The 15,620-nt window shown below is 43.0% G+C and overlaps 1 protein-coding gene across 1 annotated transcript in view; it reads left to right on the forward strand.

Moving 5' to 3' along the window:
• LOC113684360 (uncharacterized) overlaps positions 1–15,620 on the forward strand; it is a 31,357-nt gene that overhangs the window by 6,535 nt on the left and 9,202 nt on the right. Inside the window, exons 10-20 of the mRNA XM_089188007.1 lie at positions 191–369; positions 945–1,916; positions 3,260–4,527; positions 4,807–5,089; positions 5,388–5,584; positions 5,985–7,599; positions 7,985–8,158; positions 8,581–8,890; positions 9,020–10,048; positions 10,764–12,025; positions 15,121–15,253. Of these exons, the coding sequence (XP_089044133.1) occupies positions 191–369; positions 945–1,916; positions 3,260–4,527; positions 4,807–5,089; positions 5,388–5,584; positions 5,985–7,599; positions 7,985–8,158; positions 8,581–8,890; positions 9,020–10,048; positions 10,764–12,025; positions 15,121–15,253 (7,422 nt within the window). The remainder of the gene's footprint in view (positions 1–190; positions 370–944; positions 1,917–3,259; positions 4,528–4,806; positions 5,090–5,387; positions 5,585–5,984; positions 7,600–7,984; positions 8,159–8,580; positions 8,891–9,019; positions 10,049–10,763; positions 12,026–15,120; positions 15,254–15,620) is intronic.

Here is a 15,620-nt window from a genome sequence, read left to right on the forward strand (position 1 = left end):
CGAGTGCTAGCCCTTCGTCAGAGCGAATGGCTGACGTCTTTCACGTCTTTCGCTTTGACGAAGGGCTAACGCACGGAACGCCAGCTTTGAAACTCTGCCGTGGCCAATTTACGTTATCAACTCAGTTAATAATACTAAATTACCCTGAGGTTAAAATTTGCCAACTTTCTTCATCTCTCTCACGTCTCAGACTAGTTCCAGACCTTGATGTAGAGCTTCAACCGGGCACTTTGTCCCGCGTGTCATCTGTGAGTAGAATCAGCATTCTGCAATCAGAAGTGAACGCAACCCGTGGAATGGCTTCTACAGAGCTTTTATCAGATGCTCCAAGTGAAAATAATTCGTCTGGGTCATCTTCTGTTGTCCCAGGTCAGTGCCTGACTGCGAGTGTAAATTGGAGGGGGTGTTTTGAATATTGTGATCAATACCCTTTACATGAAGACATGTAAAGAGAGACTTGTGACTTATTCATAGCAGCAAAACCTTTTAAGATAAATAGGGTTAACTTGTTTAAAAACCAGAAAACTGAGAAACTGAATTTCAGATGGGTTCGGATGTCACTAACTAGCGTTTTTATTGCGTTGAATTTGAAGCCGAAGAACATTAGTTTCACAAACTTCTGTGAGCCCTTTACACCCAAACATCAGTATGCAAACCCCATCTACTTTTTTCTCTACATTTCCTAAGGTACTGACAAGATTTTTTTTAATAATTAAGAGCTTCTTTAGCCAGTAATCTTTTCCTTCCTTCTCGTGACCTTAATGTTTGATTCAGGGGCGATTTTGTAGAAGTTCGATGCTAGCCACTATTAAGTGTCAACAAGTGAATAAAAAATTTTAAACTGTTTTTAACTAAACAACAGAAGAAGTACAAAACCATTGCATTGAGGAATTACTTTCGGCACACATTGAAAATTGCTCTGTATGTTTGTTTTGGTTGTTAAGGTTATGGCCTTGCAACTGGAGATCAAGGTATGAGTTTCTTTGGACTCCATGACCCAGAACTCGACAGCTCCCTTCCAGAATACACACCTGGAAGCCTAGACGCTATCTCTCGTGCCCAGAGCCTCTCCATCATTGCTCTTGCTTTGGGGTCCGCTTGTGGAATGAATTGGAAACAAGACGTTGGCCCTGCAATGGACCTCACAGTCAACGTTGTGATAAAATTCTTTCAATTTCTTCTTCGAAATTCGGACCGCATTCCACAATCGCTTCGTTCGGCTAGGGCGCTTTCATCTTCTCCTGGTGATTTATCAAAACGGCGAAGTCCCAGCCCAGTTTTAGACTCCCAGCTTTCCAAGGCGTTGCTGTATTTTCGGACAGCGTTGGAAGTTTTCCAGTGGGATGCCACACACAGAAACGTATTCTCGTGGGCCTTCCATCTCACTCATGGCATCGTGAAAGAAATTCTACTCTTAAGAGACTCGAGCGTTGTTTACAGAGTTAGCAATTCCATGAGAGTGTTGAGGTTAGCCGAGCGTTTGCTTAATCTATCGTACTCGTCAAGCAGTGAAAAAGTATCGGATTTGCCCATCAATGGATCTGCTCAGGAAAGTCAGGTTAATCTCGGAGCTGATTTGAAGAGGAGACAGGATGATGTCAATAAAGCAGCTGAATCACAAGGAACTGCTGCTTTGACGGGAAATGATGGCAGCATTTCAAATTTAGACGCGCAACAGCGAACTGTGTGTCAGACGCATCTCACTGGGTCGTGGCTTTTGCTGTATAAATTCACCTCCGACGTGTGCAAGAAGATGCAGAAGCGCCGGACTTCGTTGTTCTCGGCGCAAGAAGGAGAAACCAAAGGAAGCATTGAAACACAAATGGTCGAGCTGCTATGTAAGATTCAGGAAAAACTTCAACTGTTGGATGTCAGAATCCCAAGTGATTATACCACAAAGCCAGAGAATTTCGAAGGTCAGAGTTAAGTTGTTGTTATTGTTGTTTGTTTGTGTTTTTGTTGGTTATATATACATATGAAATCTTTATTCTCTCCGGCTCGATAGCCGCGGCGCGATTTTTTTATTAAGCGAACACATCCAGGAACCTCACACGCGGCAGGCTAACCTAACGGGCTAAGCCTAATCTTCCAGCTGGTCCATAGATATAATTATTTCCTTAAAAAAAAAGGAAAGCATAGAAAAAAAAAACATAACAATATGGCGGCTCTACCGTTGTTACTTCCGGTGCTCTCCAGTAAGGCAACTCAACATTTTCTTGTAAGAAAGGAGACGAAGCCACATTTGTCGTCGAAATAAGCCTGAGTGAGTGAGCGAATGAATAAGTAAGTGATGGTAACAATAGAATTCTGATCTTGATCCAGTTTTTACCCTATGTTTACCGCTGCCTCTTGCTGTTCTCATATTTTTTCCTAGTGTCTTATTAGTTTGACATTCGCGCCCGATGCACATTTGAGTTCTCTCCTGAAGTGATTTCAGGCTTATAGCCACCAGTGCATGATGTTTTTAGTTCTTATTACAGAAGATAGAGGAGGACGATAAACATCTCACAATCATTTCAGGATTGCGATTAAAAACACAATTTTTCATGCAGAAATATCTTAATAGATCTGATCGGCGTATCATGACACCTAAAGGAAATTTTTTTCTTTGAGGAAACAGCATTTTTTCGTTTGAATCAGCCACTTTTGCCCCCGAAAGAGACACTAACTTTGCGATGCGAGCAAGCTGCGAAATAAGACACGTTGAGTTATTCAAAGGAATAATGCAAGGGAGGAGCGGTGGAACGGTGGAATGGTGGAATATCCTAAGACATGGATAGGCGGAATATCCTAAAACGCGGAATGCCTTGTTGTATGTAACAAAAGTCTCACAAAAAATCGAATCGCAATAAAATAAGAAAATTGTTTGTAATTAACAGGCGAAATTAAAAGAAGCTTACTAGTTAATCATTGTCGAATTCCATAGAATAGGGGAACTATGGCTTTCGAGCTAGCCCCTTTATATTGTTATTATATTACTGATTATTTGTTACCATTTATTAATCACTTGTTGAATGTCAGTTAGTTAATATGTTCTTGCTTCGAACGTCGTGAACAGGATCATTATAAACTTGGGGTGGGGAGGGGGGTGTTATCATTGTAGACAGTTCTATTATTTTCGAAGGTTTTACGTACAATCTGTACCCCAAAATTCGAATACTTAATTTCCTCTGAGATGAACAGTTAATAGGTAAAATATTCCGTAATCTTTCCTCTGTTTCTTTCTCAAAGGAGTGACCTTTTGCTTCGTATTTTTCAGATGTCAGCGCTTATTTAGATGGCAGCTTTCAAAACTTATCGCAAGAGGGGCTTCAGGATTCTTTGTTTTCAAGGCGGCGGTCAAGCGTACAGGGAGGGACAAGCCAAGAGTATAGTCCCGAAAAGTCCCGTAAGTATGAGTCACCCTATAGAGAAAGCACTGAAAGTCTTAATTCCCCCGCACGGCTGTATACCACAGGAAGCCCAAGTGGCAATGTGACTGAACAGGACTCCAAGACTCTTTTGTCGATTCTCTATATTCAGCTTCAGCAGTACGATCTTAGGTCTGCTCTTGATCTTGCCTACTCATTACTCGAACCGTCGCTTTCGTGCGATGAATTTCAAAACAGTGCACACTTTTCTCTGCTCCCCAGCGCGGCAAGCTCGTTTCAAAGGAGTAGCCATCATCCAAATTCAAATCAACTCATGGAGGTTCTACTTCAAAACTATCCTGTTGCACGAGTCGCGGATAACAGAGGTATCAAAGTGGTGCAAACGCTTGCAAGGTTCATGTCGGCTTATTTTTCAAATCTGTCTCTCTATGTTTATCCTCCCTACCAACCGACTGAGCTTCCACCATTCCACGAACTTTCTTTCGATAAAAACACGAATGAAGATTCTGAAGACCGTTCTCAAGTAACGGAACGTATTGGGCTTGATAGGGCCAAAGTAGCACAAGCTGTGCGAGACCAGGGTGTTTATGAGCTTTGGAGTGCCAACAGCACCGTAGAACTGTTGCTTGTATCAGGGCTTATATTGGAAGCAGCCTGGTTAGCTAAGAATTTGGGTGACTGGAAAAACGCGTTGTTGTTGTCTTTCGCAAGCCAAGTCGTGACTTCTAGATTATCCGAAAGTGAGACACATCAACAAAGTCAACGTATGTTCCCTCAACCACCGAAAGAGATCACTACTCACGCCATTGCATTTTCAAGACTGAGTCCTTCGTTCAAGCAAACTATTTCAGCCGCTGAAGAGCGAGCAGATAGCTTGGCCGAAGAAAAGCCAGCTCTTCATTCTTCGAAGGGTCAAAGGTCAATTAAGCACGTTGTGGTGGATGTCGGAACAGAGGCGGATGACAAACTTGTGAAAGAAGTTTCTCGGGTTTTTGAGGCGGGACTGGTGGCGAATCTCGACTTAGTGCCGTTAATTTTCACTGGTTTGGTGAGCCAGTTGAAGAATATGACGTCAATGTTTGAGTGGATTGTACCCGAGGAATTCTATCTGCCCTTTCCACCGTCTTTCTGTCCACAACCGATGAATGCCAAGAAGGTAATAGATGAAAAATGTGTGATTTTGAATCATTTCCGCCCAATTTTGTTGAGCAGTAACCGGTAACATTTACCACCTGTAGTACCTCTTATTACCGTTTAATATTGCTTGGAATTCTTGAAAATTCAGCCTGTAAAAGGATTGCTTTACCGGTTTGAAAATTTATTTTACCTGTCATGCTTAAAATAAGGGAGAACACTGCCTTCTAGGCAGGCCCACCATGGTTTTCTTGTAGTTAATAAAGTTTCGTTATTTTAACTGTTACTATATTTCTGTCAGGAAACTTTGTCACCTCTAGCAGAAAAAGAAGAGAAGCTCCGCTCTGAAGTGGCCAACATTGTACAGAAGATCTTTCTTCTGCTCAAAGCTTCTAACTGTTTGGTTCCATGCGTGAGGTGGTACACAGAACAGCTTGTCAGCACGTCAGAGAACTGGTACAATGTGATAAGAACTGATGCAGACTTTCCAGTGCCTTCTTCATTGGCTGGATATGCTGATCGTGGATTTAGTTTCCGTGACATTGAAGCAGACCAATCCAGTCATGTGTCTCCGAAGAAAAAAGGTGAAAAAAGTTCATAATATACTGAAGAGATCCGCAAAAGGCTATCAGGGTTATATTAGACAGTCTTCCCCACCCAAGTAAAGGGAATCTACTCCTACAGTCCCCGGTGGTTTAAAAACGGATAAATTTTTATCGTATGGATAAATTTATCTGTGAATAAAATGGCTTTTCACTGAAAGAGTCTCTGGTGAATGAGGTTTTTCTTAAGTTACTAACAGTTTGTCTGGGTTTTGGAGGATTTTCTTAAAAATAAAAAAAAATTTTAAAAAACCAACAACAACAATATGTTCTCTTTTAGGGAAAAGAAAGCCTGAGGCAGCCTCCAGTGAAAAACAAAGGAGAACTTATCATAAACCGCCATCTTCGATTGGAGGTGCGCTGTGCAGTTTTCGTGATTTCTGTGCGATTATGTGGCTATTACACGCACGGGATAAGATGAGCAAATCATCCAGGAAATTCAGAGAGCTAAGGAGCCAGTCTACAGGTAGTGAGGAGGTGAGCATGTTCATGCCGGCTAATCAGTTGAAGTAGAGACTTTTGAGTTCGTTATCTAGAGGAAACTGCAACAAATGAACTCCAGCTTAACGCAAACCTTGTACCAGCTGCACGAGGCGATTAGGAAAAACGGGTGTGAAACGCGAGGGTAACACGGGGGGAAGAGAGGAGTTTTTTTTTTTCACTCCCTCTCCTGCGCACACTTGACATTTTTCAGCAGAGAGATGTGTGGGCACATAGCAGAACGTTTCCTATTTTCATGTGCAAAGTTTCCGTCGGAGAGTTCGTTTGTTAACAGAGTGTAGTCTTTATCTATCTTTAAAGTACTTGACGTATTTGACCTTGTTTGATTTTTTGTTTGAAATTTATACTACTTTTTACTATAAATGTCTTTCTTAAGGAGGCTACAACAATCCATTCAATTTGTTGGGAGACCCTGCTGTGGACCACGAGATTAGCTCCCTTCAGCTCTTTACTTGGTGCCACAGACAAGATCATCGACACTTTGCTGACCTTGTTGTCGGAGCTGCCTCCTAGTACAGCAACAGCAGAACTTACAGCTCAGTTCTTCAACAACCCAGACGTGGTCCAGACAGCGAGTGGAAGAGCAAAACTGAAGCGTCTCATGGCCCAGTTTAGAGGAGTCACTGTGGGAGAAGACAACGACGCAGACCGCCAAGACGAACCCCTGTCAGTTTTTTATCGTAAGAAGTGCATGGATTGGGAAGAAGAAATGGATGAAAGAGAAAAACTGTTCGGCAAGGTTTGCGATCAGTTTTTCGACATTAAGGAGGCTTCCGGGAACAAATCAGCCGATGATGAAGTAGAAGCCATAATGTATGATGGTGGAGGTTTGGCAGTTGGAACGGCCTTGTTTGAGACGCAGCCATCTTATTTTCAGTTTCTGGATACTTTTTTCATCATAACTGTGTCCAAAACTGTGATGACTTATCATAGTAAGGCAACATATCCCGTGCCACTGCTGTCCTCTTACAACAAACAGCTTTTAGTTTCAGACACTAAGTCACTTTCGATGCTGCAGCAGAAGACACACAATGATACCCCAGCCAGACCCATCAAGGGCCCCTCTAGTCTTTTCAGAAGCCAAAGCTTTACAGATGTGCGTTCCTCCAGACCCAAACCAGTGACCACAACCTCAACTATGGGGTCTGAAACGGAGATAAAACGCAGCAGTAGCTTAAATGATGTAGCTAGCTTGGGCTTCCTCCCTGGGATTCGGACCCTCGGGAGTCAGCTACTTGAACTTCTTCCTAGTCTGACCTGGCTCAGTCGCTGGACCATGGAAGGTTCATCTTTACCTTCGAGTAACTTCAATCGCAGCGCTCCTGGTGGCACCGAGTCGCTTCCAGTGATGCGGGTTAATGTCTCGCTTCCACTTCTGGTGAATAGTTTATGGTGTTTGCAAAATGTTTATTGGCCATGGATGTTGGATACAGAGGTCATAGTTGATATCAAGGTCAAAAGACCAAAGATTTCTCCGCAGAAACAACTAATACGTGACGTTAGAGAGTGCTCGCCTGTTTCAACAGACGCAGCCACGCCACCAAAACCCTTACGGAAAGCTCTAAGTGACTCCAATCTCCAAAGATCTGAAAACAATTCGGCGAAACGAAATAGTATTGCTGGTGAAGGAAGAGGGTTACAAGGCGATTACGGTTATCAGTCAACGCCGGATATGCTAAAACGATCACAGAGTGATTTGAAGACTTCTACGCGGAGAGAAAAAACAGTGTCAAGTAGGGAATTCCCAGCACAAGCCCAGAAAGAAGGGATAGAACTCTCAAGGCCACCTCGAAAGGATTTTCAACGCATTAGAAACCTTGATCGCATTCCCAAATCGAACAGTGAACCAAACATCCCGAATATTATTATACATAGTCCCACAACGGACGAAGAAAAGGATTTGAGTGGCGCGTATAAAAAGCGACACTCGCCGCGAGTCAATGGGAAAAGTGACTTCCCTGGTAGCCCGACGACTTATCACTCTGATCCAGGTATGAATAGTAAATAATCCCATTTTAACTACCACGTGGTATCATTTAGCGGAGCAGCGGTGGCTCAACGGTTAACGCGCTAGACTCCGGGTCAAAAGGCCTGGGCTCGAGATGTGGCCGTGTCATTGTGGGTAAAACACCTTGCTCTTAAAAATGCCGCTCTCTCCACCCAAGATTATAAATGGGTAGAGGCAAACTGTCGGTGAAAGCTGATGATCCTATCTAGGGAGAGTATGGGGGGAGGGAGGGGGGGGCAGTAGTGATACTCTTAGTCGCTTCATGTTACGGAAATAGGGATACGCTCCGGCTTAAGGCGCCACTTTACTCAAGTGGAGACGTTACTAATTCAAATTGCTTTCTAGCTATAGTTTCCTTTCCCTTACAGAGTTAACTTCTTCTGTCAAACAAGTCGTAACTTCTACTCCTGCTAAGTCTAAACGTTCACGGAAAAGTAAAAGAAAGGAACACAAACTGGAAAAAATGACGAATGAAAGCGATCAGCCTGGAAACAAAAGACGAGAGGAAGATTTGGTTGATTGGAAAATACCAGAGCGCGATGGTACAGCATTCTATTTACCGTTTAAAGTGCATTTTTTTAACTTAGCAAAAAGTCTTAAAGGTGATCTCCTGCAATTCGTGTCAGTCTTCTTCTTCCTTTGACATTCTTGTTCCTTCTTGGATTATTATCGCGTTTTAAATCTTTTTCTGTATTACCAAACTTCTAATTCCTTAACGATCTTAGCGAGTTTCTCTCTTAACTCACAGACGTTTGCATGTGTGTTATAACAAGGAATTTTGTCATGACTAAACAGTTATGCTCTCTGAGTGACCTTAACCAGTCAGAAGTAATTCTGTTAACAGTCTCAGCTTGGTTGTGCACTCTTCGGTTCGTGTCTTGTGTAGTTTCTCTGAATTTTTAAAGGTTCATTTTTCGATTCGGTTTATGATTAATGTATGTTCCTACCTTGATTCTTCGAACAGACATAGCACAAATACACCGACCATCTTTAGCAGCTGAAGAAAAATCAATCCCCACCCATCCCATGATTAGAACAGCTCCGTCACGTCAAGGAAAAAGAAAAAAGAAATCTTCACGAGAGCAGAAAGAGCCGCAAGCTATCGATGGCGTGGTCACAAAGGAATTTGATGGCGTGGTCACTCAGGAATTGGATGGCGTGGTCACTAAGGAAGTGCAGCCAAGAATCACAGTAGATTCAAATGAGAAGAGTCAGTCCTCGGCAATGACGGTACCAGTGTCTCAAAGTCAAATGGAACTGGTTCTTGTTGTGAGGTGAGATGACTGGTTACTCGATAGCGTAACGTGGTCGACTAATAAAATTTTGGCCACCTTCTCAACCAGTCAGATGCGAACCAAAACCAGTATCTGAGCAATATTGATTCTACTTCAAATTTTTTGTAGGCCTGGTGTTGGTAGTGATGCTGGTGACACTGTGCAGGCTGGTATGCCTGTTCTTCGTATACCAACAATGCTGGGGAACGTTCAAAGCTCAGAATTGAACATACCAACCCCCTCTGGCAACAATGGACAAACAACCCGTGCGGAAACGGCGTCGCAAACGGATCATAAGGGAATGACGTCATCGGGCTCTCAAATGCCAGTGCATTCTGGGATTTCAGCTGGGCAAGGTCACATGCATCGCGAATCTGATCAAAGTATTGACAATCGTGTTGATGTGCAGATTGTGGCAAAAACCGCCTCGGTTCAAACTGAATCAGGAGTGGAACCAAAACCGGAAGATCCCTTGCCTTTATTCCCTTTGTTACAACAGCAGCAAGCCTCAATACTGCAGAATCAACTTTACTACCCTACGGGCAATCCGCAACCACCAACATCACAGTATCAAGATCAAAGTAGAGCTTCTTTACCTTTGCTTCGTTTTCCATTTTCTGATGCATCTTGCAAACTTGACCTGAGCAAGATGAGGCTTCTTGAAATTCCAAAGCGAGGTACGGACCACTCTTTGTTGCAGTTACCCGAATCAAAACCGTCAACAACTGAATCTGGTATCCCAGATTTGAGCAAAATCAAACTCTTGGAATTTCAACCCAAGAAAGAACTTTGGAAGAGTACCGCTGAACCAAAAGGACATGGCACTGCACCCAACAACTGGGCCTTACTACGTATGCCTGAAAATCAAGCATCCTCAAATGGAGTTGACCTAAGAAAATTGAAACTTTTGGAAAATCCGCCTACACTTCGTGAAGCATGGCCGCTTTTAGAAGCTCCAAGGAAAGCAGAAACACCGAAGCTTATTCCTTTAGAGAAAATATTGGCATTTGAGAAGGATCTGAGGGAGAAACTTGCACCATTCAGCAAACGCACGCGTCACTGGCAAGAAAAGGAGAACATCCAACCCAATGAGGAAAATAGACTGAGGCAACCTCAGAAGATTATTGAACAAGAAAACAGGAGAAATACAGTTTCAAGGTTAGGCTTCCCTTTTAATCGCAATATCTTAAAGAGTTGATTTTTCTCACTGGTGACCTTGCATACCTATGTTGATCATCCCTCAGAGTTTGGTGTTTAATCAACATAATTACTTTTTTTGGCTCTTGATGATTTCCTTTATTCCTTGGATCGAATGTTTGAATGTTTTTTGCTCTTCACATAATGAGCATTAAAAGGGCTGTGATCGTTTTCAAAATTGTTCACGTAACGTTATCGAGGTTCTCCTTCACTTGTGTTGCCCCCCTCCCCCCCCCCCCCATCCCCTTCTATTGATGGGTCGTCTCCTAGTAGGAAATGTTGCAAGTAAAGATCAGGAGGGAAGAAGGGAGGAAGGGGGTGGGGTGGGTAGGGTAAGTTAAGATTGTAGTTTTCGAGCGACTCAAATTATGCGGTAGTTTGTTTCGCTATTACCTCCCCCAGGCAACTAACAATTAAAAGCTAAGCAGGGAACATGCATATTTAACGAGAGTTACGTGCATGCGTATTTTTTCGATAACTAAGTCGCAAATGCGAGTGAACTCGGTATGGTGGAAGGAATGGCTTGTTGCGTTGCCTAAACAAACTCACCTTAGATTTCCCGCCAACTTATTCGACAAGTAGGGAGTGGATAAGGGTAACGATCAACTTTTTCAATATTTTTTCCGGTTTAGTTGCAACCGGAGAATTAGAGTTCGTCTTTCGTTTTCCTTTTTAGACAAAGAAGAAGGCATGCTTTGGAAAAGCAGACTAGACCACGTTCTTCATCTCCCGTTTTTAAAGGCAGGCCAGGAGGAAAACTTTCTCGCAACAAATCCATCCAGGGAAAGGTTATAACAGTGCAACCCGTTAAAAGAGCAAGAAGAGTCGATAAAGAACCTCCTAAGAGGCAAAAACCGGCGAAAGAACCAGCTTCTAAGAAACCAAAATCAGCTAAAGAGCAATCAGTGCAGAAACCCATTCCGAAGAAGGATTCTAAAAAACAGGTTAGCTTGAGTGAGAGCGAGTTGGAATTATCCGAGATTTCTGATCAGGCTTGGGATGTTTCCGAAGAAGAAAAGTATTTCCGGGTTGAGAAAAGTCCAGAACCTTTTTCTTTCCGGGAGCACGGGGACCGAGGGAACAGGAGCGTAAAAAAGGGTAAAGAAAGAGGGGAGAAGGAATCCAAGCCTGAAGGATTCGGGGAGGAGATACCAGGCCCCCCGTCTATGCGGCATATGAAAGAAAGAATTGGACGGAAGCTTCACGAAGTTGATCAGCAAATGTCTGCTTATCGCAGTGGAAGTCCCAGTTGGAAGTCTCTTTTTGAAACTGCACGGCAGGGGACTGGTGATGAACGACAAGGAACGAAGGCCTACGAACGTCGACAACCGCGGAGAACCATTGGAATTCAAGTTGACGAAGTGAGGAGATCTCCCCAGGATGATCCCGTGGGTTTTCTTCATCCGGGCATGCTCGATCGTGGTGCAACTAATATTTTGAAAGTTAGTTCCAGCTCGCAAACAGAGCAAGCTTCCGCGCAGCCGTTACCAAGGAGAGACCTTGTAACGTCTGGTATTCAAACGGATGAAGGGGGTGTTGATTCGGATCACGTGACATCCCACGCACCTATCTTGCCGCCAGACATCTTTTTGAACCTTCAAATGCCCAAACCTTATCAAGAAAACCAAGTGGGTGTTGACGTGATAGATAGGTCTCGAGATCTCCACCCAGTTGATGATGACGAAACTGTCATTGACAAACCTCTCTCTAAGCGAGGAATCGATAAAGGAAGGGAGCCTGGTGATGTTGCCCCTGCTGTTTCAAAGCTTACTGGGGTGTCCAGGGGGAGGCAGTTCCTTAGTGTAGCTGATATAGACCATGATCAGTGGTTGGAAGTTCAGAGTACCCCTATGACGTCTGCAAACGGAATAGACTCGGAAAAAGAAGGAAAGGGAGAGGAAATTGTTGATCAGCAGGTTGAGCTTCCATCGGAAAAAGGTAAGGTTCGCATGATTTGTAGTTTTTTATTTACACACACTTTTCAAAAACTAGCTTCGTATGCAGTCCGTTGGTGCGAGTGTTTCGACGTAGAAGAATAAGTCAAGCGCGAAAACACCTGATAATTGTGAACAAGTGAGATCCTTTTACAATCGTTAAGTGTTAGAAGAGCTATAAAATCTTTTGACTACGCAGAATGCCCCCCCTACACAGTGTTCAATCTCGAATTTAATCAAAGTGGGTCATATCAAGAACACGACCATAAATAGCCAGCTTTTTGTGGACAGCTATGTCAGTGCTTTTGTCAATGAATAGGCTCTCAAATGGAGCAATTTATTGTCAATTCCATTTCGTGTTACTGTAGCAATGGAATCCAGCATGTTATTCGCCGTCACATTACTTTTGTAACTTGCATTTTTTTTCCATGACTGAGGTAACCTACGTACTGGCACTATAACTGTGCAAGGAAAGACACAAGACTTTTATACTTGTGCACTGGAAACTATTCCTCTGCTGCCCAGTTTACTGGTTTCAATCCAACCAGCACTGCCTCTTCTTTTTCATCGAGAACTTCTCTCACTGCACGCTGGAATTCACCTCGCATCGGCTCTCAAGGCGTCAGCATGAATGTGGTGAGCCCGGAGGCAGACAACCCTGTGGGTTTGAGGCCGCGTGACGTCAGTTATTTGATACGCTAGTTGAACTCTTACATTGTTTGTAATTTGCAATGGTCTATCTCGGCAAGACGCAAGTGATCACGTGAAATGTTTCATAAATACCGCAAAAGGTAATATTTCGTCCCCAAAATCAGTCAGATGAATAAAGTTCACTCACCTTCGTTTTTCTGCGTTGTCTAGAGTGACTTTGCAGGGTTTTGTGACGATTAATTCCCCACTTTGCACTGATGCCCCTCCAAAGGCAAAAGAAAAACAAAGCGTGCAAAAAACATTAGTTCAATCAGAACGGAGCTGTCAGTAGCGGCTTCGTTCTGATTGGCTAATATTTTTTTCCGGTTGCGGAACGGAAGTAGTAAATCGTTATTGGAGGGCTGGTTTGTATCGCCTTTCGACCGACACACTATGCGCTGGTGTGGGGAGGGCCGGGTGAAATCTGAGCTCGGTTAGTGATTAATTTGAAATGTAATGCGGTTAATCGAAGGCGTATGATCGACCACTTCGGTCCACATCATGTGTCGACCGCGGAGCGATGAGCGAAGGTCAGAAATCGAACAGGCTTTTGAGGTGGTTAGAGGCGGGCAATTGCACTGATTTTTGGCTTATCTCTTACACGTTTGTCGAATTTTAACGTCCCCGAAGCTGGGAGGTGAGTGACATTTGGAAGCGGAAGAAATTCGGCGAAGTTCTGGAGGTTTTCGGCCTAGACGGTCCTGGAAGTTGCACGCCTATTGTTTTTCCTTTGCCTTTGGAAGGACATCGGTGCAAAGTGAGGAATTGATCGCCTCAAAACTCCGCAAAATCACTCGAGACAACACAGAAAAACGAATTTAATTGAACTTTATTTATCTGACTGTCATTAAGCGGATTTTGGGGATGAAGTCACGATTTGCGGTATTTATGAAACATTTCTTGGGAACACTTTCGTCTTGCCGAGATCGACTGTTGCAAATTGCAAACAATGTAAGAGTTCAACTAGCGTATCAAATAACTGACGTCACGCGGCCTCAAACTCACAGGGTTGTCTGCCTGTGGTGAGCCACGTGCCGTTCAAGCGTAGAAGATCGAAAGTTATTCATTCCCTTGGTAAATGCATTGTTCTTTTTGTGCTTCACACAAATTGAGCATGACATGTCTTTTTCTTCGTCATACTGTAGCCAAGGGTATACATTTTTCCACGCCAGACGGAATTTTCTCACAGTACTCGTTGAGTTTGAGGCCGTTGGCTCTTGAAGTTCTGGAGGTTGACTTGATGTCGAACTGACCCCTTCAGCTTCACTGTCCTCATCCAGCCTATCTTCTTGATTTTCAGGTTCAACTGCCATTTTCTTTTGCTTAAAAAACACACTAACCTTTTGTTGTCGTTTTATAATGAAACGTAAACACAAGAACAAAGTCCGCAAACAAAGGGTAAATCGATCGGTAAAGCAATGTAAGCAAAACGTCGAAGTAGGCTCCAGTCTCTCTCGGAATTGCATGGAACGCCTGACATTTTTGCGTCAGTATGACTCCACAATCATTTCATTTTGCGTCAGAATAGAATACTCAGGCGTCGATGACGCAAAAAGGCGGCCTAAATTAAACACTGCCCACATAGCCACTGTATTTTCGCGGTTTAGCTTCTTGTTGGGTTGTCATTAGATTTTTAATTAAGATTTTGACTTTCCCTGTTTGTTCGTTATGATGCGCAGGCGAAAAGAAAATGTTTCAGGCTTGGTTAGGAGGTCTAAGGCTTAAGTTTGCTATTAAGCCTTTAATTCCCATGAGTGACCAAGGCAGAATTTCTCCTTTCAATTTCAGTACGATCAAGCAGAAAAGTGATGAGAATCAATAGATATACCAGTTAAGGGATTATTATTCGATCAAATACCATATTCTCTGAACCAGCATTTAATGAATTGCATGGCACATAGTGAGGAGACTCACTAATGAGATCTTGGGAGTATAAGGGTTAAATCCCTGCATCTGAACCTCTCACCCCATGTATATTTCATCCATTCGTTGTGCGATTCACATTAAAAGAAAGCTGAGCTTTGGCGTAAGATATGGAACAAAAGACTGATTCCAGTATGTCCGCGGGTGAACAATCTCGACAACACAAACTTTGCTTTTACGACAGATAACCACAAATGCCATTCCTGACATAAATTTTCTAACGTAATTTTCTATCGTAATGTTTACAGAACATTGAAAAAGCGAGAAAAATTTTATGGAAAAAATGATAGGTCATGGGGTTCGTTTAGGAAGAAATTTCTTTCTCTTCGATAGATTTCTGGCAACATGCCTCTGTGTTACGCGATTGAGTGCGCACGGTAAATTAAGGGTTTGCGCGCGTCACTATGCGTGGAACAGAATGTGCATTGTGATACTAATAAATGTTCTTAATTAACTTCCTTTGTGTCGTTTTCCTCTTTTGTGAAGTATCATCAGAAAATCAAAGCTACCAATCGGAAGAAGAGGAGTATAACGATAAACAAGAGAACGTGAAGTATACAGAGGGACCTGATAAGCTTACAGTAGAAATAATGGACTCTACGGACGATCCTGGGCAAAGGTCAGTCGTATGGAAATACTGCGCAATATATACTACGGCTTAGCTGTTCGCTGTTACTGGATAAATCTCCATGGGTGGATAGGGCAGTAGGCGTAGTTAACGCGTACCCACGGGATATCAATTTATCCATTGGATAACGTTATCCGCCCTTGGAACAACTGGACCCCAGGATTTAATCGACAGACTTTAAATTTAGGACAACATCGTGTGGCATGATACGATACAACTTAAGAAAGTACTACTCAGAAGCTTTCGTTTGTATGGTCACCTAACAGGGTGTTATCCGCAGGAAAAAAAGTTAGAACAATCTTCAACAAAACAAGATGATTTGGTTTAATCAACTGAGTTGATAATATAAATTGGCCAC

Source organism: Pocillopora damicornis, chromosome 11, assembly GCF_964200805.1.
Source record: "Pocillopora damicornis chromosome 11, jaPocDami1.2, whole genome shotgun sequence".
Lineage (NCBI taxonomy): Eukaryota > Metazoa > Cnidaria > Anthozoa > Scleractinia > Pocilloporidae > Pocillopora > Pocillopora damicornis.